Source organism: Desmodus rotundus, chromosome 3, assembly GCF_022682495.2.
Source record: "Desmodus rotundus isolate HL8 chromosome 3, HLdesRot8A.1, whole genome shotgun sequence".
NCBI lineage: Eukaryota > Metazoa > Chordata > Mammalia > Chiroptera > Phyllostomidae > Desmodus > Desmodus rotundus.
This window is the reverse complement of record NC_071389.1, coordinates 157,884,748-157,905,335: the sequence shown is the minus strand read 5'-3', so window position 1 is coordinate 157,905,335 and position 20,588 is coordinate 157,884,748. Positions and strand designations below refer to the sequence as shown.

Below are 20,588 nucleotides of genomic sequence, written 5' to 3'. Positions count from 1 at the left end.
ACCTGTCTATTCTCCACACTGGCGAGAGCTGTCCTTTTAACTGTCACTCAGACTGTATCACATCTATGCTCAAGACTCTCTAAGAACCCCCATCTCACTGACAATAAAAACACAGGTCTCTAACTGTGGCCTAGGAGTGAGTGCCTACAAGATTTGGTCCCCAGCCACTCCTCTGACCACATCTTCTGTAAGTCTCAGCCATCTAGGACCTGTTCACAGGCTGTCTCCTTCTGCTGGTCATTCTCCTCTCCCTCCGAGTATACAGAGGGCTCACACCTTCACTTCATTCAAGTAATTGCTCCAATGTCATTTTCCCTTAGGACTTCCTGCCCATCTGTTCTAAACCACCACCCCTGTCCTTGTCATTGCCATAACCAGCTTAATTTCTATTTATAGCATTTACCCCCACCTGACAGTGAGTCTACATATTTGTTAACTTTCTTCCCACCCCCCTACCCCAATCGGGATATGAACTCCGTGAGAAGGAAGTACGTGAAGGCTTATGCTGTGTACAGACTGTTCACTGGGGCACCCGGTTGCTCCTATCCTGCAGTGCTCCGGCTGTTGCGGGGAAATCAGTTCGTTGTGTAACCTCTGCACAGTGTCTGGAATGGTGCGTGGAGGAGCATGCTAGGTCTTAAAAAATATTTGTTCACCGTGGTTTTATGTTTTCTCCATAAGGCCATGCATCCCATTTGATACACTTATTCCTGGATTTTATTTTGTTTGTATTTTGTATGTATTTTAGAAATTTGTATTTTCTATTTCCCCCTATTTGTAGTCATGTTTTTAATAAAAGAGAAAATAATACTCAAAACTAAACTTCATATCGTCTCCACGTCTACTACATAGTCACACATTTATTCCAGAGTGTTATTTTAAAACACCTAACACTAGAGATAATGGAAAAGCACATTTTGAATACAATATTTTAGGGGTGACAGTGATCTATTATGCCATTTGTCATTCACAATAAGGAAGAATTTCAGAATCTGTCATGCAGACCATCTCTGCAAACAATGATTTGATCCCAGAACAAAGACAAAAGGATTGGAAGAGCTGCCCTGGCCCCTTGGCAACTGCAGGGTGCACAGGAAATTGCAGCTCAGATTATCCTATTGAAATCCCCCAAATGCTCCTATTCTTTGTCAGTTTAGTTTGCTACAGACCCAGAGCCACCACTGCTCAAGTCGTTCCTGCCTTTTTCTACCTGCAGGTCTATTAAGTAAGGGCAATTACTCTGCAGAAAGGTGACACTTCCTTTATGGAAGATATTGAATTCTAGGTCAGAAAACAGTGCATTGTAATGAAAGGTCAGTAAGGACACAGTGAGCCAACTCTGCTGTAGCGAACCACTGCAGAGGGGGAGCATCCAGATACCACAGTGAATGAAGTGTGTACAGAGCATAAGCACTCACTTATTGCCTTTGGGGATCCTTTCGGCATGAAACTCTCTGAGCTCAATTTTTTATTGTACCCCTAACATTCTGCATTAAAAACAAAAAAACAAAAATTCTTGCTCCAAAAAACAGTTGGTCTCATCAATGCTTAGCACTAGAGCAACTGGACTGGGTCCATGAAGGAGTTCTGTGGGACCTGCTGACCTTCAGGGGAACTTCTAACTGGGCAGCGGTGTTGAATTTAATAGATAAGGTAATGCTTAGTAAATTGAGGCTTATTTTTTGCTTAGCATTGTTCACCTGAATAACCTCTACTGTTCCAACACTCAGAGTATTGATTGCTGTTACGGAGCTTCAATATACCATGGTTTTTCTAAAGGAATTATAGGGCGTCTCAACTTTGGTTGTAGGTAGCCAAGTTATTGGCAGGGTGAAAGGAGTTCCATGATATTGCAGTGTAATCGAACAATCCCATGGTTCTCTTCACCAGTGGAAAAAGTCAAGGGGAAAAGCAATATGGCAGTCTTTGAAAGAGAGGTGAATGATGGGGATGACCATACATGAATTACCAAAGAATCATACTTAAATTGCAGTGGGCCTTTTTTTAGATACGGAAATAAAGGAAATGTTATAAAGACTTTCTACTAAAGGCTGCTCTTAAAAGAGCCAAGTATCCCCAAATTAAATTCAGGCTTCTTAGTTCTTATTTTCTCATAACATTGGCATAATTCAACCATAGCATTCTGCCAATTATCTCCAGAGTAAGAACCGGGTATTAACCACCTCTTTTTCAAGGAACGAAGTTCTTAAGAAGCAATTGATTACTGTTTGCTGGGGTGAACAGTAATTCTCCTAGGAACCTATTATTTATGGGATGAACCTTGAAGAAAAAAAATTCAATCTGAACACATTTATTGCTTTAATGGTCCTTGGAAGAACATAATCTTATATTCTTCCTTCTCTTATCTTCTCAATGTTATGAGGGTTTATTTTCCTTCAACACTTTATAGAAACCAGAGTCTGCAAACCACGAAGTGCTCAGAGCCCTGCAAGATTTATAATGGGTTCATAGCATGCAATTTCAGCCTCACTTCTTCTTTCCAAAGGTGCAAAATAGCTAAATGATGAGTACATACAAGTACATGGATGTAGAAGATGTGTACACACACACACACACACACACCTTTTCTTACTCTCCACAGGGAAGCAAAACATATTTTTTTCAGGAAGACGTACTATGAAATTCCAAACCTAGGTAAGAAAAAAACTATGTGGAAAAAGCTTCAAATTAATACCCTATTGGAGGGTATTGCAATTTACCATAGTAAATAATTGCTCATAAAAATAAACCTTATACTCTGCTGAAATCTTAAATATAAAAAGGCTGCATAAAATATCATTTTATGATGTTTAAGGAACACAGAGATACTTCAATTCACACATTCAATGAATGTTATATATGCCAAAGTATTAAGACATTTATACATGATCCTTCAGCTCCACTCCTGTTAGGTTGTTTCCATAGTAATGTGAAGGGGGAGTTAAAAGCCACATTACCATTTCTATTGCCTGTGCTGCTCCTATCCTATCCATTTTCATTTCTTTCTTTAAAGAAAAAAGTCTCTAGAAACTAAAATTTAATTTGATAATGTTTCTATTTCCTTTCTAGAAATAAAACTCTAGAGCACTACATATAAATAGGGCAATATTGGATTAACCACCTCTATTGGGTACCCTCCTGAGATTCTATTGCATCAGAAATTTACATGTAATATCATAGAGCCTCCTAACATTGGGATTCCTTAAAATTTTACATCAAAATGTGAAGGACCAATCCTGGAAGACACACCCAACCCTCACACCCTCCCCTCCTCTGTCTCTCAGAGTCCCAGCAGGAAGCAGATGACACGTTCAAGCTGGCTAACTAAAGAGAGTTTCACAGTGGGGCCATTTGTAAAGATGTGACAGAAAATAAGGAAACCAACAAGAAAGAGAGCAGTTTCCTCCTGAGGACAAAACAGTCAGATTTGTTCCATTCCCTAAGCCAGAGGAAGCAAATGGAGAACCCACAGAAGGTAGCTGAACAAGGGCCACCTGTCAGGAGGTGTAGTGTTCAGTAGGGTGACACAGTGACCTGGCAGGGAGACAGCCAGTGGAATAAATACCCCAACTCTACCCCCCTCTGATAGGCAGCCAGTGGTCTCCATTGGCCAAACCAATCCAGAATCCAGAGGACAAAAGAAGCCATCACTAGGGTCTGTGTAGATCAGCCCCCAGCATAGGGAGCTGGGGAGAAACGTGACTGGGAGGCAGAATAAAGGTATTCACCACAGCCACACTTATGTGTATAATTCAGTGAAAATCACCTTTCATTTTGAAAATTGCCTGTTGGGAGTTTCATCAGTAGAACTAGTTGTATGTTAAAGCATCTGTGGGAAAAGGAGCACATTAAACAAGACACTTGGACATGTTATAAGGTAAGAGAAATATTTATTTACTTTTGCACAAGAACGAGCTTATTATACTAAACAGATTCAACCAAATAATATCAAGTGCAGTAAAACAATGGAATAGGGATGACTTTTCCTGTTAGAAAATATGAAGTAACCATGCCGGTGCATTATTTTTATCATGACAATAACTTGTGTCAGAGTGTCAGATTTCTTTTCAGAGTGTATACTGTACATAACACGTTATAGCTTCTTTGCTTTGCTTCTGAAAATATAACTCATTCACTGCCTCACATTTTATTTTTTGCAGTGAGGAACCTAACTGATTCGTGAAGCTTCGGATCTAGAGGAAAATTTTCTGCACCAGTGAAGCTCAAGACTTTCGAAGCTCTGATGGGTTCAGGCTTTATGTCCATGGGTCACGATGTCACGGTGTGGACTTGCCCACCTTCTTCCACACGGGGATGTCAGACACAGCGGAGGCAGAGTTCTGGTCTAGTTTTGCCCCGAGAATTTTCCTTTGTGATTTTCTCTAGCTCCACACATTTCATAATTGAAAGTTCACTCAGCCATTAACAAAGCTGCACGTAGCTGCCCACAAATCATCCACTTTAAGTTTTAACTTTTTAATTTTATTTTTTGGTCTTTTTAATGAAAGAACATTCTTTAAACAGAAATCTCCCGTGAGACAGTTAACTTCACAGTTCCTGAAGGCACTGTGGATCCACTGAGCAACAGATGTGGCCATTCTAAAAAAAAGGGGATGGAGAAAAGCAAAGGATGAATCTTTTAAGCCATTAGTAAATATTCACACTTGTTGATTGGCGCACACAAACAAAACTCTATGGTTTATTTATTATTTCTGCATGATTGGAAGTTCAATGGCCCAATCACTTTTCATGTTGTACTATTGCAGAACTAATTATGTTCAGTTATTTGTGGCAAATTATAGGCTAGCTTTATTTACCCCATGGCACCCTCTCAGATCACACTGGTCCTTTTATTTATTTATTCACAAACTAGGTAAGGGGTATGTAGATTAGACTGAACAATACAGAACATGTGGTCACTTCCCACACAGGGCTGGGCTTACAGGGTTTTGAGGGGGGAGAAAACTAGTAAGTACCAAACAAAAATACAATAAAAAATTATGAAAAGTGCTGGAAAAGACTGGCGACTTCGACTGGGTAGTGAGGGGAGACGTCACTGTAAAAGTGATATTTAAACCAAGACTTCAAGCCATGTATGTGAAAAAGCAGACTAAACGCACGGGGACTAGAAAGAGTAAAGGCGGGAAGTGAAAAGAGTTCCGTGTAGTTAAGAAACTGAAAAAGGTCTGGATAAGTATTTTAATTGGTGACGAAAACAGTGCAGAAATGAAGGAGGAAAAATAAGCAAGTAAGGGCCAAATATGCATAATTAGTTTTTAGAACAAAAATACAAAAACAATATGAGGAGAGACCCCCCAAAACTGGAATTACCTTCTGAGGGGTGGGCCCCTTGGAGTACAGGCTTCCCCCACGAGGGGGGTCTCTAGGAGCCCATCTGTGTCAGTGCGCCAGCTGGTGTTGGGAGAAGCTGTGCTCAAATTCAGTGAATTTGTTTTTGAAGACTCTTTCAACATGTTTGCCCATTTCATGATGGGTGATTTATGAGCACACCTGCCCACACCGTGCTGAGTGTTCAGCCATTTTTGACCAAAACGGCGTGACCCCCATGCCCCATCCTCCTTATTCACCTGATCTCACCCAGAGCAACATTTTTTTTTGTTTCCCGGGATGAGAAAAGTCCTCAAAGGTAATTGTATTGCCAATGTGAAAGAGGTGAAACAGGAAACGGCAGAAGCACTAAAAGGTATCAAAACCCACAGGTTCAAAAACTGTTTGAGCAGTGGAAAAATTGTCTTGATAGTTGTATTGCATCCGATGGAGAGTGCTTTGAAGGTGGCTGAAGTTTAAACATGTAAGAATACACAATTTTGAAAAATAAATTCTTTTTGGGGGGGTCCACTGTCATATAATGTTTTACAAAAAAGAAAAAAACGTCTTATCTACTTATTTTTAGTTTCTTATTTAAATTTTTTTCAATTACAGTTTACAAACAAATATGGCATTAGTTTCAGGTTTGCAACCCAGTGCTTAGACATCATGTAACTTATGAGGTGATCATCTTGCTAAGTCTCACACCCACATGGCACCATGCATAGTAATTACAGTATTATTGAAAATGGCCCCTATGCTGTACCACATCCCCCTGTGGCTGTTTTGTAATTGCCAATCTGTACTTCTTAATCCCTTCACTTTTTTCACCCAGCCCCCCTCACTCCCCTCCCATGTGGCAACTATCAGTCTGTTCTGTGTATCTGTGTGTCTGTTTCTATTTTGTGTGTTTACTTTGTTCTCTGGATTCCACATATAAGTGAAATCATGCGGTAATTGTCTTTGTCTGATATATTTCATTTAGCATACCTTCTAGGTCCATCTATGTGGCCACAGATGGTCACATTTCATTCTTCTATATGGCCATCAACAGACAGACAAGTGGATAAAATAGTTGTGGTACACATACACAATGGAAGCACATCTTATTCTTTCAATTCCTTGCACACGTAATGATGGTTGGTACCTTCACTTCCACTGTAAGATGATAACATCCCCCTACTGCTATAGGGAATGGTTCTGCGTGTGGGAAATGTAGCCCAGCCCCCACTCAGAAAAACCAGTGGGAAGCAAGGTCTGGCACACAGGACCCACGCAGGTAGACAGGTTCCCCCATGGGGAATCAGGCCTGCATTGTACCTAGGCTGCTATGAGACTTGCTTTTGCTAAAACTCCCTCAGGCAGCAAATGTTTATTGAGTATCTTTAACTTCCTAAAGTCTGTGCTAAACCTCCCAAGTATGGAGTGTAAGCGGTTCAACCACTTTTCCCTTGAATCTGTAACATCCTTCTCTTTGAAGTAATTAGCAACAGTCTTTCCTTTGTTATCTGTAAAAGGTAATCACCTACAGAGAACCTGTGCATAGTAAATGAGGATCATCCTCAATGTAATGTACCCAGAAAAGCAATACAAGCCTGCCCAGGCAGGGGTCGGGCTCCCTCTGACCCTCTCGCTCTCTCTCCCTCTGTCAGAGAATGGCCATGCCGTCCCTTTTTCTCCACAGGATTTCTGTAGTCTGTGTGAATTTGTGCATTGCAACCACAACACATGGATCCCACTGGCAGGGATCAGCATTATAGTGCACAAACACTTTGCCAGGCACTTTAACACACTGTCAACCTCACAGTATTCCCAGTAGGTTCACTATTCAGAGTCAAACTTTTTAGATTCAGAAACTGAAGTTTAGAAACCTTAAGTATATCCAAAATCACACAGCTAATAAATGGTACACCTGAAATTAAAATCCAGGTTAGTCTGACTCTAAAACTAATCCTCTATTTGATATTTTATTGCAATAATTGACTTTAGATCCTTGAAACTGTATTATACTTTAATATGATACAATCCAAAGTGTCTGTTCCTGTAAAATAAAAGAAAAAAGAAAAGATTTTGATACTTTAGCCTTTGTCAAAGCACACTAAATGGAAGATCCAGTCTATATCCAAGATTATTCATTTAGCCTAATCAGCTTCCTTCATTAATTTTTTATTATATTTTTTCCATTACTATTTAGTCCCCTTATACCTCTCTTCCCACAGTCATCACACTGTTGTCCATGTCCATGAGTCATTTTTCCTTTCTGCTGAATCATTCCATCCCCTACCTGCACCCTCCTTAGCTGTCATCCTGCTCTCCATCTACGAGAATTCTATCAAGCAGAGCTCTTATTCTGACAGCAAGAGACAGTCTCAACCACCTCTTGGGTCTCAGGTGGCATTATAAAGCTTTGTCATCATGCTCAGAGGTAGAGACGTTTTGATCATAACCTGGTTACATGCTCTTTCCTGATCCATTAAGGAAATCAGGGTGTACCAGTGCCTGCGAGTATCAGTTCTTCAAACTGTATGTCTATAGAGCATAAAGGGAATTTCTGGAGCCTTTTGCCACTGAATATGTAAAATTAGCACTCAAACCCTGTGTGAGAGACATCATGAGTATGGCTGTCATAAACATATTTTCAGAAAGGGGCTGTCTATGAGTTATTCTTCATCTTACAGGAAAGTCTGTCTCATTCTATGTCAATATGTTCTGCTGTAAGAAGACAAATACTCTACAAATCATATCATGCATACATAAAAGATATTAAAGATTCTAATAAAATATCCATTGAGGTTCTAGTTTCAGTAATGGCATAGTTGCTTATAAAAGACTAATCATCCTACAGGTAATTATAAAGTCTAGACAACATCTAAAATGAACTATTTTAAACAATGGAGAGTAACCAAAAGCAGACAGATACTGAGGGGTTTTGATCATTGAAAGAAGGGAAAAGTAGTGTGTGAGATTTATTTCACTTGGCATTTGCCCTTAGGGCACTCCCCAGACTGTGTGGTTTAGGGTAACTGTAATTCCAGCAGAGAGCCACCATCTGATAGGCTTCTGCTATAGAGAACAATTTTTAGGGCTGTTTGAGTCGCTGGTAATTCAAGACGAAATTCAAGAGGAAGCTCTATGCCATAAATCATCCATGATCTCCAAAAAACCAGAACAATGGTTAGATACGTAAAAAAAAAAAGACAGGAAAAGGTGACTCTTAATCAAGAGAGAAAGTAATGAATAGAAATGACTCAAAAGTAATCCAGATGGTGCAATTAGCAGATGAAGACTGGAAAGTACCTATTATAAATATGTTTAAAGATACAAATAAAAATGGTTATAATGAAAACAATATGCTAAGTCTCAGCAAAGAAATGAAACTATGGACAAAATTAAATGGAAATTTTGAAACTTTAAAGTGATATGTCTGAAATAAGAAACTCACTGGATTGGTTTAACATGCTAGAGGTGAGAAAAGGAACAGTCATCAAATTTGAAGACAAAACAATAGAAATTATCCAATCCTTAGGACAAAGAGAAAATATTGAAATAAAAATAGAGTGTCAGTGATCATCAGGACACTATTTACTGTATAAAATATATGGAGTTGGAGTCCCAGGAGAATAAAAAGGAGAAAATGTGGCAGATGAAAGTTTTGAAGAAACAATGGTCAGGTTTTTCTCAAATTTGGAGAAAGAACATCAATTTAGATACTGAAAAAGTCCAGAAAACACCAAAGAGAATAAAGACTAAACAAAAAAAATTTTCACATCTAAATGGATCATAGTCAGACTTTTAAAATCCAAAGACAGACGCAATTGTGAAATTGTGAAATTGTGAAAGGAGATAGAGGCAAAAGAAGGAAGTATTGCACCATGGGAAAAAATGCAAATGATAGCTGAAGGCTCACCAGGAAATACGGAGATTAGGAAACAATGGAGTATCACCTTTAAAGTGCTGGAAACAAACCATCAATCCTGAAGTCTAAATTTAGTAAAAATATCTTCAGAAATAAAACCATTTTTAAATAAGTATAAGTTGAGAGAATTTGCTACCAGTATCTGCAAGATGGAAAATGCTAAAGAAAGCTATTCGAGCTAAAGGGAAATGAGATCAGATGGAGACTCATATGTGTGAGAAGAAATTAAAAGCACCAGAAATGGTATGTGAATATATATAATATATAGCAAAATTTCCCCCTTAATTTTACTAACATATTTGACTGTTCAAAGCAAAAATACTAACATGGAATTTTAGAGTTTACAGTGTACATAATTATAAGCCTACAGGGATAGAATTATAATATTCTGAAGTTCTTACATTTTAAATGAAGTAGTATAATATTAAATCTTATTATATTGTAATAAATTAATATATTGTAATTCCTAGACCAACAGTTAGAATAATAATATATTTAAAGTTAATTTTTTATTTTTAAATATTTTATTTATTTATTTTTAGAGAGGGGAAGGGAGGGTGAAAGAGAGGGAGAGAAACATCAATGTGTGGTTGCCTCTTGTGTGCCCCTTACTGGGGATCTGGCCTGTAACCCAGGCATATGTCTTGACTGGGAATTGAACTGGTGACCCTTTGGTTTGCAGGCCAGCATTCAATCCACTGAGCCACACCAGCCAGGGCTAATATAGTTAAAGTTTAAAAAGCCAAAAGAGCAATTAAAATTGAAGAACATAAAAAAGGTAACTGAACAAAAAGAAGGGAGGAATAGATGAATAGAAGTATAAAACATAGATGGGACAATAGAAAACAAATGGCAGAATGGTAGCCCTAAACCCACCAATGTCAAAAGTAACATTAAATGAGAATATGCCATCCCCCATCCCTGACTGGCTCAGTGGGCTGGGCATTGTCCCACAAGCCAAAAGGTCGCTGGTTCGATTCCTGGTCAGGGCACATGCCTGGGTTCTGGGCCAGGTCGCTGGTTGGGGTGCAAGAGGCAACTGATCAATGTTTCTCTCACATGTCAATGTTTCTGTCCCTCTTTTTCTCCCTCCCTTCCCTTCTCTCTAAAAATAAATAAATAAAATCTTAAAAAGTGTAAATAGACTAAACACTTAAATTAGAAGAGTGAGATTGTTACACTGAATAAAAAAGTAAGAATTAATTCTATTATATATCATCTATGAAAATGCACTTAAAGTAAAATCATAGTTAGGCTGAAAGTGGATGGATCAAAACAATATACTGTGTGTCTAAATGAATGCCAGACAAAATTGAGTTCAAGTCTAAAAGCCTTCCTAGAGCTAGGGACATTACACAATGATAAAATAGTCAATTCACCAGAAGACATAAAAGACTATATACTGTGTGGATCCATTTATATGTAATTTGAAGCTAGGCACAGTAAATCTATTAGAATGAAAGCAAACTGAGGTTTCCTATGAGAAGCAGGAACTGCCTGGAGGGGAACACAAAAGTGCTTGACAGAGTTTTGGAAATATTCTACATTTTGATTTATTAAACTCATCAAATTATATATATATATATATATATATATATATATAATAACTGTGCATTTTGCTATAATAAATATTACCTTGATAAAAACTAAAATAAAATGATCTACTAAAACTTAGTCTGACTAAAAATAGTAACCACCTACTGTCATAACTAATTATAAAGACTACTTATTTTTACATAGCAACACAGTAAGTTTCCTTAACATCCTGCTATTTCTGGCTATTTATTATTAAAGAGGTCATTGTTACTCTTGTCAGACTAAACTCTAATGATTGAGATTAGAAGATAGTCTCCTTTTAATTTTAAGTAATGTATATATATATTATATATACAAGTATAATGTGTAATACATTTAAATATTTTATAGTCAATATATTACTTTATTATTCAATTATCAATTTAAAATTTCTCATATTATTAATATAATGCATCTGTTATAAATTATATAGATTATAATCTACTATATAGATTATAGATTATATCTATAAATATATTTCTTTATTATTTATGCGATTATTAATTTAAAATTATTATATTGATATATTAATTCATCTGTTATATAGATTGTAGATGTATAAATATAAATTATATAGATTATAGATATAAATTATATAGATTATAGGTATAATCTATTTAGATTATAGAGATCATAGATATAATGTATATAGATATATAAATATGCATATATAAAAAGCCTATATCTAAATAATTGATATATATTTTACAATCTCACTATAAATATTTTAGTATAGCTTCTTAGAATTCATTTTTATATATTTTTTCAGTTTTCTTGCAAAGTGCATATGTAACACACATATTTCACCTTAATTTTTACTATAAGCATAGTTAGTACTCCAATGGCTGAATAATATAACCATATAATTATATAGAATATGTAATAATGATATGATATATTGCAGCATACAGGGTTATTATAATTTATTTAACCATTTTTCTATTGGGTATTTTGGTTTCTTCCTTGACTCTACATGACAAATAATGTTGAGGGGAATATCATCATGCATATAGCTTGTTGCATATTATAGATTGTTTCTTTAGCTTTGATTCTCAAAACTGGGATTAACAGGTCAAAGGATGTTTGTGTGGGCACAGGGAGTTGGCAAGGAGGTGTCTGTGTGGGTTGTTGACACGTGTTTTTCTTTTTAGATTTTATCCATTTTATTTTTTAAAGAGAGGGGAAGGGAGGGGGAGAGGGAGAGAAACATTAATTTGTGGTTGCCTCTCACATGCCCACTACTGGGGACCTGGCCTGCAACCCAGTCATGTATCCTGACTGGGAATCGAACCAGCGGCCCTTTAGTTTGCAGGCCGGAGCTCAATCCCCTGAGTCACATGAGCTAGGTGACATGTATTTTTCAATGCCCCTAACAGTGCACATGAATTACAATTCTAGTACATCTCTGTCAGCATTGGAAATTACTGTGAAATATTTTGTTTTTACTGTAGTATAGGAAAATAATGATTCATTATTTTAGTCTATATTTATTTCAACTATTTAAAGGTTGAAAAATTTTCTCTTTTTTAATAGCTGTATTTTTAATGAATTTTTCATTCATCTATTGCTGATTTATTTATGGGGAAATACATGTTTTTCTTATTAATTTTTATGTATTGCAATACTTAACCTAATAAAGAAATCATATCTTCTGAAAATATTATTCCAGTCTCTAGTTTGACTTTCTGTTTGGTAATTTTATCTTCAGAAGCCCTAGCTTTTCTTTGAGGTATATATTATCACTTCTAAATTAGGAAAGGACTCTCCCTTCTAGAATTTTGATAAGTATTTAATCACATTTTCTTTGTTTTGATTTATTTTAACATTTAATAATCTTTTCAGATGGAAAATTACTTCCTTTACATTGTTTTCCAGTCATTCAAATATTTGTGGACTACTCCTTTCTTTTTCTATTGATTTGCAAAGCTCTCCTAACCACCTGCAGGAGTCTTCATTAAAATGTTGCTCATTTATGGGATATTTGTTTCCATAGATAGCACTAGTTACCTATTCTAATGTTAATGCAGAGGCCCACTTTCAAAGCTTTAAGTTGGCTGTTTCAGACAGATGAAGGCAACATTTAGGAAGTTAGGAGTCTCATCCTTACAAAACTCTAATTTTTTCTATATCTCAATTATTTCAGTATTACACCTAGATTTTTCCCAGGAGTTAAAAGTATCCCCCTTCCCTGGTTTATAATTTACAAAGTGTTCTGCTTAGTGTTTATTTATCAAAGGACATGACTCTCTAATCCCTCCTCTCTCCTTATTTCTCAACTAGATACACGATCTTACATCTGGAGCTCAAAGCATAATGGCCCGAAAGCACTCTGACCCACCAGTGGTGGGTGTCTATTAGATTTGGGATTATATATAGATTATACTGTTGTTTCTCTTAGTAATTCATTTTTGACTCTAGTTTAACTTCTGAGTGGAAGAAATATTTTTTTTAACCTAAGCAAATTAAATTTGAAGACATCTTTAAAAAGGGAAAGGAAAGTCTTACTCTACTCCATCCACTCTCTCCTAACCCCTCAGATCTTCTGTCCAACGTCACTCCCCCAGGAAGTAACGGGTCCACATGTTGACGGCCTCCTGGCTCAGTTCCCCCTTCCTTGAGAGCATCCACCACGGTCTGTGAAGTCTTTTACCTGTTTCATGACTTAATTAATGTTTATCTATCCACTACCAACAATAACAGTCAATGTTCATTGAGTGTTTACGCCAATTCCAGACACTGCATTCTCCACCTCTAGACCTGCCCTGTCCAGTAGGACATTGAGTGAGGATAGGACGGTTATCTGTGTGTGCTGTCTGCTATGACAGCCACGAGCCACTCGTGACTCTTTAGCAGTTAAAATGTGGCTAGATGACTGAGAAATTGAATTTTAATTTTATTTAATTTTAATTAAGTTAAGCCACATGTGGCTACTGACTACTGTATTGGACAGCACAGCTAGGCAATAATTTCCAGGAATGATCGTGTCTGTTGTTCTTATCATTATGCCCCTGCTACTAGCCCAATATCCCACACAATTGGTAATTATTGACTAAAACGACCACTTAGAGGGGAGTAAGACAGAAAGATCAGTAAAAATGGTGCTCTGACAGCACCAAACTATGAACGCTCACCTGCAGTGAAATATCTGGAGACTGTTGTGAATAAATTTTATCTTTCAAGTAACACAAAATAAACATAATACAAATAAATATTTGGGATACATTTGATAAAGCTGAGCACATTCTTACAACTCATATTTAATAAGAAGGGAAAAGGAAAACAGCATAAAATTTGGGTTGGCCAAAAAGCTCATTTAGTGTTTTCCATACGATGGCGCAAGTAGTGCTTCCTTGTCTTTTTATTCGTTGTATTTTTATTTAATTAACTTTATTTTTTTAATTATATTTTATTGATTATGCTATTACAGTTCTCTTGATTTTTCCCACTTTGTCCCTCTTTACCTAGCACTCCCCACTCTCTCAGGCCATCCCCCCACCATTCTTCATGCCCATGGGTCATGCGTGTATTCTTTAGCTACTCCATTTCCTATACTGTACTTTATATCCCCAGGGCTATTCTGTGACTACCAATTTATACTCAATCCCCTCACATCTTCACCCATTTCCCCACACCCCACTCCCACCTGGAAGCCATCAAAAGGCTCTCCTTATCCATGATTCTGTTTCTGTTCTTTTTGTTTCCTTAGTTTGTTTTTTTTATTCAATTTTAGAAATATGTCCTTATTGCCATTTTCTTTTTCATAGTTTTGATCTTCTTCTTTTTATTAAGTAAGTCCCTTTAACATCTCATAAAATAATGGTTTGGTAATAATTAACTCCTTTATTTTTTCTTGTGTGGGAAACTCTTTATCCGCCCTTCAGTTCTAAATGATAGCTTTTCTGGGTAGAGCAATCTTGGCTGTAGGTCCCTGCTTTTCATGACTTTGAATATTTCTTGCCAATCCCTTCTAGCCTGCAAAGGCTACAAGTTTCTTTTGAGAAATCAGTTGACAGCCTTATGGGAACTCCCTTGTCAGTGACTAACTTCTTTTCTCTTGCTGCTTTTAAGATTCTCTCTTTACCTTCAACCTTCGGCATTTTAATTATGATGTGTCTTGGAGTGGGCCTCTTTGCATCCATCTTGTTTGGGACTCCGTGCTTCCTGGACTTGCATGTCTATTTCCTTCACCAAATTAGGGAAGTTTTCTTTCATTATTTTTTCAAATAGATTTCCAGTTCCTTTCTCTTTCACTTCTCTTTCCTGCACCCCTATGAGGTGAATGTTAGAACGGTTGAAGTTGTCCCAGAGGTTCCTCATACTATCCTCATTATTTTGGATTCTTTTTTCTTCTTGCTGTTCTGATTGGTTGCTTTGTGCTTCCATAGGTTACAAATCATTGATGTGATTTTCAGCTTCATACACTCTACTGTTGTTTCCCTATAAATTATTTTTTATTTCAACTAGTGTATCCTTCAATTCTCATTGGATCTTTTTTATGCTATTGAGGTCCTCACTAAGTTCCTTCAGCATCCTTATAACCAGTGTTTTGAACTCTGTATCTGACAGATTGCTTATCTCCATTTCATTTAGTTCTTTTTCCAGAGTTATGATCTGTTCTTTCATTTGGGCCATGTTTCTTTGTCTTCTCATTTTGCAGCCTCCCTGTGTTTGTGTCTATGTATGAGGCAGAGCTACTGTGTCTTGGTTGTGTGGCCTACTGTAGTAGGTGTCCTGTAGGGTCCAGTGGCACAGACACCCCTATCATCCAAGGTGGGTACTTGAGGTGTGCCCTTCATGCAGGCTGAGTACACCCTCCTCATGTAGTTGAGCCTTGATTGCTGTTGGTCGGTCAATGGGAGGGATTTACCCAGGCCAGTCAGCTGTAAGGATTGGTTGTGACCACTGACCACCATCCTCTTCCCTCCATGGAGGATCAGCTGTTCAGGGACAGGGTAGTGTGCTCTGATGTGGTGGTGGTATAGCTGCCCATGGGTGCATAGGCTCTGGGGTTTCTCGGGTGGTGCAGACCAAGATTAGCCCCTACCTATGTTTTCCCCTGGGCCACCCTGCCTGAGCTATAAAACAATCTGAAATGGCTGCTACTTGTGCTGGGTTTGGAGATTCCCAGGCAAACAGAAGCTGTGAATCTAGGCTGGCTGCTGCTAGTGCCTGGATTAGAGCTCACTGAGGCCAGCTGTTGTTTGTTTGATAGGATTCAGAAAGTTGTGAAGCCTGAGCCAAGAGCAACCACTCATATGGAAAAGTAGCTTGGGTGGGGAGGAATCTCTGGGAATCTCCAAAATGGGTCAAACAGTGTTAGCCAGGCTGATAGAGTCTAGGATATGGCACCAGCTTGCTGACTCTGTGGGGGGAGGGTTCAGGAAAGGGACAATGGTCTCTGCTTGCCTCAATGCCAGACGCTTTAGTTTCTCTCTGTATACCACTGGTGCCTTTCAAGCTGCTACCCTGGTGCTGGAGCTCGGAAAGAGTAAGTCTAAGTACGTGAGTCTGTGTGTGGATTCTTTAAGAGCAACTGCTTGGGGCTCCAGAATTTTCTTCCACTGACTCAATCCCTGCTGGTTTTTGCATCCAGAAGTTATGGGGGTCTTACCTTCCTTACACTGGAACCCTGGGATGGGGGGCCTGTTGAGGGGCTAGGACTCCTTGCTCCTGAGATATCCCTCCTCGATTTTTATCCACCACATGTGGGTGAGGGACCACTCTGTTCTGTGTCTGCACCCTCCTCACCAGTCTGGATGGATGTGGTTTCTTTAATCCTGTAGTTGTTGCACTTCCATTCAACTTGATTTCTGATGGTTCTGAGTGACGGCTGTTCTGTATTTTATTTGTAATTTTGATGTGGTTTTGGGAAGAGGTGAGCCACATCTGCCTATGCCACCATCGTGACCAGAAGTCTGCTTAGTTGTCATTAACTTCATTCAAAACAATTTTATTATATTGTATTGTGACAGCTGTCATATCAGCATGCATTAAAAAAAACTTACCAAAATCGGTGCATTTTTGTGCAGCTATTTTATTACTGAAGATAGAAGAAAACATGTAACATTTTTGGCACATTATGCTTTATTATTTCAAGAAAGGTAAAAATGCAACTGAAATGCAAAAGAGGATTTGTGCAGTATATGGAGAAGGTGGTGTGATTGACTGAATGTGTTGAAAGTGGTTTGTGAAGTTTCTTGGTACTATTGATATTTTGGGCAAATAATTCTTTGCTGTGGGGCTGTCGTATGCATTGGAAGATGTTTAGCAGCACCCCTGGCCTCTACCTACTAGAAGCCAATGGTGGGAGACAGTGGATGTACTCAAAATATACAAATCAATAAAGCTATTTGTGAAAATGAAAAATATCTTTTATTTTATGGATAAAACTAAACAGACTTTTTGGCCAACCCAATAGTAACTCCTGAGAATCAGTACTTACCTGACGAAAAAATTAATTTAATGCCCAAATACACTTCTGGAATACATTCCTAGCATGAGCCAAACAATCCTAGTAGTTGTTTAATGACAAGCTTCTTTACTCTCTTTACCCCTGAAAACACTGCCTGTTGCTGAAAGCATTGTCCTTATTGGAAGTATGCGTGTGAGCGTGCTTGGTGTGCTTTCACTCCATCGCCTGGTACATGTCTGTTGTCACTGCTCCGGACACCAGTCTAACAGATGAAGAGTGTGAGGGGACTCAATTCTATCTGGTATTAAACATCAGAAAGTAGTTCCCTGCTGGTCATTAATGCTGAGGTTTCTAGATACAAACTGTTAAATGTACTCATTAAATCTGTATTAAAACAATACTGTGTATATATTATGGTAATTTTTTTACTAGTAGTAACTTTCAAATTTGTCAACGTATTTTCAGAAAACAGCACTAAATGTTCACTCACAAAACTTTGCTTGATTGGTAAATTGCATGACTAAAAGAGCTATAAATTTCGGGTTGAAATAGATAATAGTGTCTTAAGGCTCAAACCAGTTTATATTGTCCTGTTACATCAAGCCACTCTAGTAAGAATTTGTACTAAGTGAATCTCAATTAAATGGCCTTATGGAAAATTACTGTTAAATGAAAATGCTCACTTAAAAAACCGGAGCCCTAGTACATATCCGGCTGTGCCGTGCTGGGAAAAATCTGACACCTCTGCTTTCTTGGTGTTAAGTGTTCCACATTTTTTACTTCGTTTTAATGTTCCTTCCAAAATCGTGACTATGAAGAACAACGGCCTCTAAATCAAATGTTTGTAAAAACAAAAATCAAAGAAGAATACTTTCAACCTTGTCACTACTTATGAAAACTATGTCTACGTTATCTACATTTTTGTTCTTATTGAAGAGGCACAATGCTCTCTAATAAGAGGAAAAATCTCTATAATGATTTTTGTCCAGCTGAAGGACTAAAATATGGTAAATAACAGATCTTAAAATTTTCAGCTCAATGTAACTGATCACAACAAACCAAGAAATATGCCCATTTTGCCTTATTGATTTCCACTTTGGAAAATATAATATATCTCCTTTGTCAATATATCTTACAAACCTCATAAAAGGACCGGATAAAAATCAATAAAATAATATTGTGTTCTATTATGAAAGAAGAAACAAAGCTTAGTGTTGTACATTTTTTAAAATGTGTGCACAGTTAGGTACTTTAGGGCAATTTAAGTGGGTCATTTCTCTTCTGGTGATGGAAATAACCGATCATTCCGGTTTCTGACCATGAGCCGCCTCCTCCCGGCACGAGCACTGAAGGATGCACGTGATACTCAGCCTGGGCACTAACAACGCTGATTACCACTTCTCCCACCTCTCTCTGAACAATAAATACGCGATAAAGTGCTTCCCATTGTTCAGGTTGTGCACATTAATATCTCTGAGTCCTGGGAGCAGCTGGCCAAGTGCGCCCCACCTGAATATAATTGCCTTTACCTTGCACTGGCACAGCGTACACTCGGTGCCGTGTTTGATCCAAGAGGAGCCGGTGAAGCGAACCACGTTCATCTCGTCCAGGCAAGTTTTGGTGATGTCATTGCGAATGGTGTCGGCCTGGCAAGGGTCGGTGACACAGCGCGGGCAGCACTCACTCTCTGGGAGCACACTGAATTCACATTCCACCTCTGGGCACGGCAGGGGCCAACAGTCAACTTCCCCTTGCTGTAAGGAGAGCAGATTTGCAAGGGCAGAGGGAGGGGAAGGGAGGACAAGGATGGAGGCAGAGGGAGGGAGGGCGGTGTTTACTGGGCGCAACTGCTATGACACACATTTACACTCAGACTTTCAAAGCCGTGCATCTTGCTATCTAAGGGGTGAGGTATTTGCTGCAGCTGAAGTTTAAACCAGCCTTCGATGATTAAACAAAAACAACAATAAAACAAAAGCAAAAACCATTCTCTTAAAACAATCAAGTTTGCATGCCCCTATCTTTCCTATGAAAAGGGGGAATTATTTACAATGAAAGAGGTTTTTAATTAATTTTTTACTTATGCAATTTTTAAAAAAATTTTCAATATTTCCCCCTAACTTCTCATTTATTCCCTTCTGTATAAAAGAAACTTTTGCCCATGTATGAGAAAATAAACTGAAATATGAAAGGAATTTGATAGATTTTCTTTGTTCATTTATATGTTTCTCAGTGTAGGAACTTGCGGGGGGCGGGGAACTGATTTCAGTCTTTTTTATTCCACATGGGAAAATTGCATGAATTGGATCCTTCTAAAATGTAATTCCTACCTGTTTCCTATTTTCTCCATAATTCTGAATCTCAGGGTTTTGGAGATGAAGGCAGCCTTCAGGCACAGAAACTGACCTTGCTCTTTTCAATTGATTTTTGGGTTGAAAGTATAAAAAGGAAGCAACAAAAAAGCACTGCCTTAAAAATATCCTCACAAACAGAAAGAAAACTAGCCATAACTTTAAAAGTAGTATCTGTGAAACTTTCTTCTATACAGACATATAGACCAAATTTTCCTTTTCCATTTGCACCACTAGAAAGAAAAAAAAACACTTGGTCAAATGGAAAAATGACTGTGTATTCTTAATCAAGTCTATACTTTCTTTTTTCATCTATTATTTCAGGAGAAGTCTCATAAATATATACAGACATTCAATTCTAACATTCTAATAAGTAATTGTTACATATCCATATTATGTATAAAACCACGTGCCCCCCAGAACAGCATTGACAGTAACGATCTTTAGAGGGAAAGACAAGTGTTCTGGTTTTGTTTTTTTAAGTCTGAGTGTGACTGACAGAAGTAGATTAACAAAAGTTCTACCTGGAAAAAATGATCATTTTCATGAATGCTATTGTTGTATTAGTAACAAATATTTAGTGAGTGCTTACTATTGGGTTGGCCAAAGAGTCTGTATGGTTTTTTCCATAAAATAAAAGACATTTTTCATTTTCACCAATAATTCTATTGTTTTGGATATTTGAGTATGTCGGCTACCTCCCCTGTGGTATAACATTGATTGTTCTCAATTAATGTCACAATTTAATCACCATCAACTTCAGCTGGTCTACCCGAGTGTGGAGCACCGTCCAGCAAGAAATCCCCAGCATGGAGCTTCGCGAACCACTTTTGACACGTTCGATCAGTCACAGCACCTTCTCCATACACTACACAAATCTTTGTGTGTGTGTGTGTGTGTGTCAGTTGTGTTTTTACCTTCCTTGAAATAATGAATGAAGCATAAGGTGCTGAAAATATTGCATGTTTTCTTCCATCTTCACTATTAAAATGGCAGCACAAAAATT

The 20,588-nt window shown here is 37.8% G+C and overlaps 1 protein-coding gene across 1 annotated transcript in view; it reads right to left on the bottom strand.

The window, feature by feature from the left end:
* Positions 1–3,870: 3,870 nt before the first annotated feature.
* The window catches only part of NELL2 (neural EGFL like 2), a 335,374-nt gene continuing 318,656 nt past the window's right edge, over positions 3,871–20,588 (bottom strand). The window contains exons 21-22 of the mRNA XM_024575537.3: positions 18,761–18,985; positions 3,871–4,599 (exon numbers count right to left, since the gene is read on the bottom strand). Coding sequence (XP_024431305.2) covers positions 4,549–4,599; positions 18,761–18,985 — 276 coding nt within the window. The 3' untranslated portion in view covers positions 3,871–4,548. The remainder of the gene's footprint in view (positions 4,600–18,760; positions 18,986–20,588) is intronic.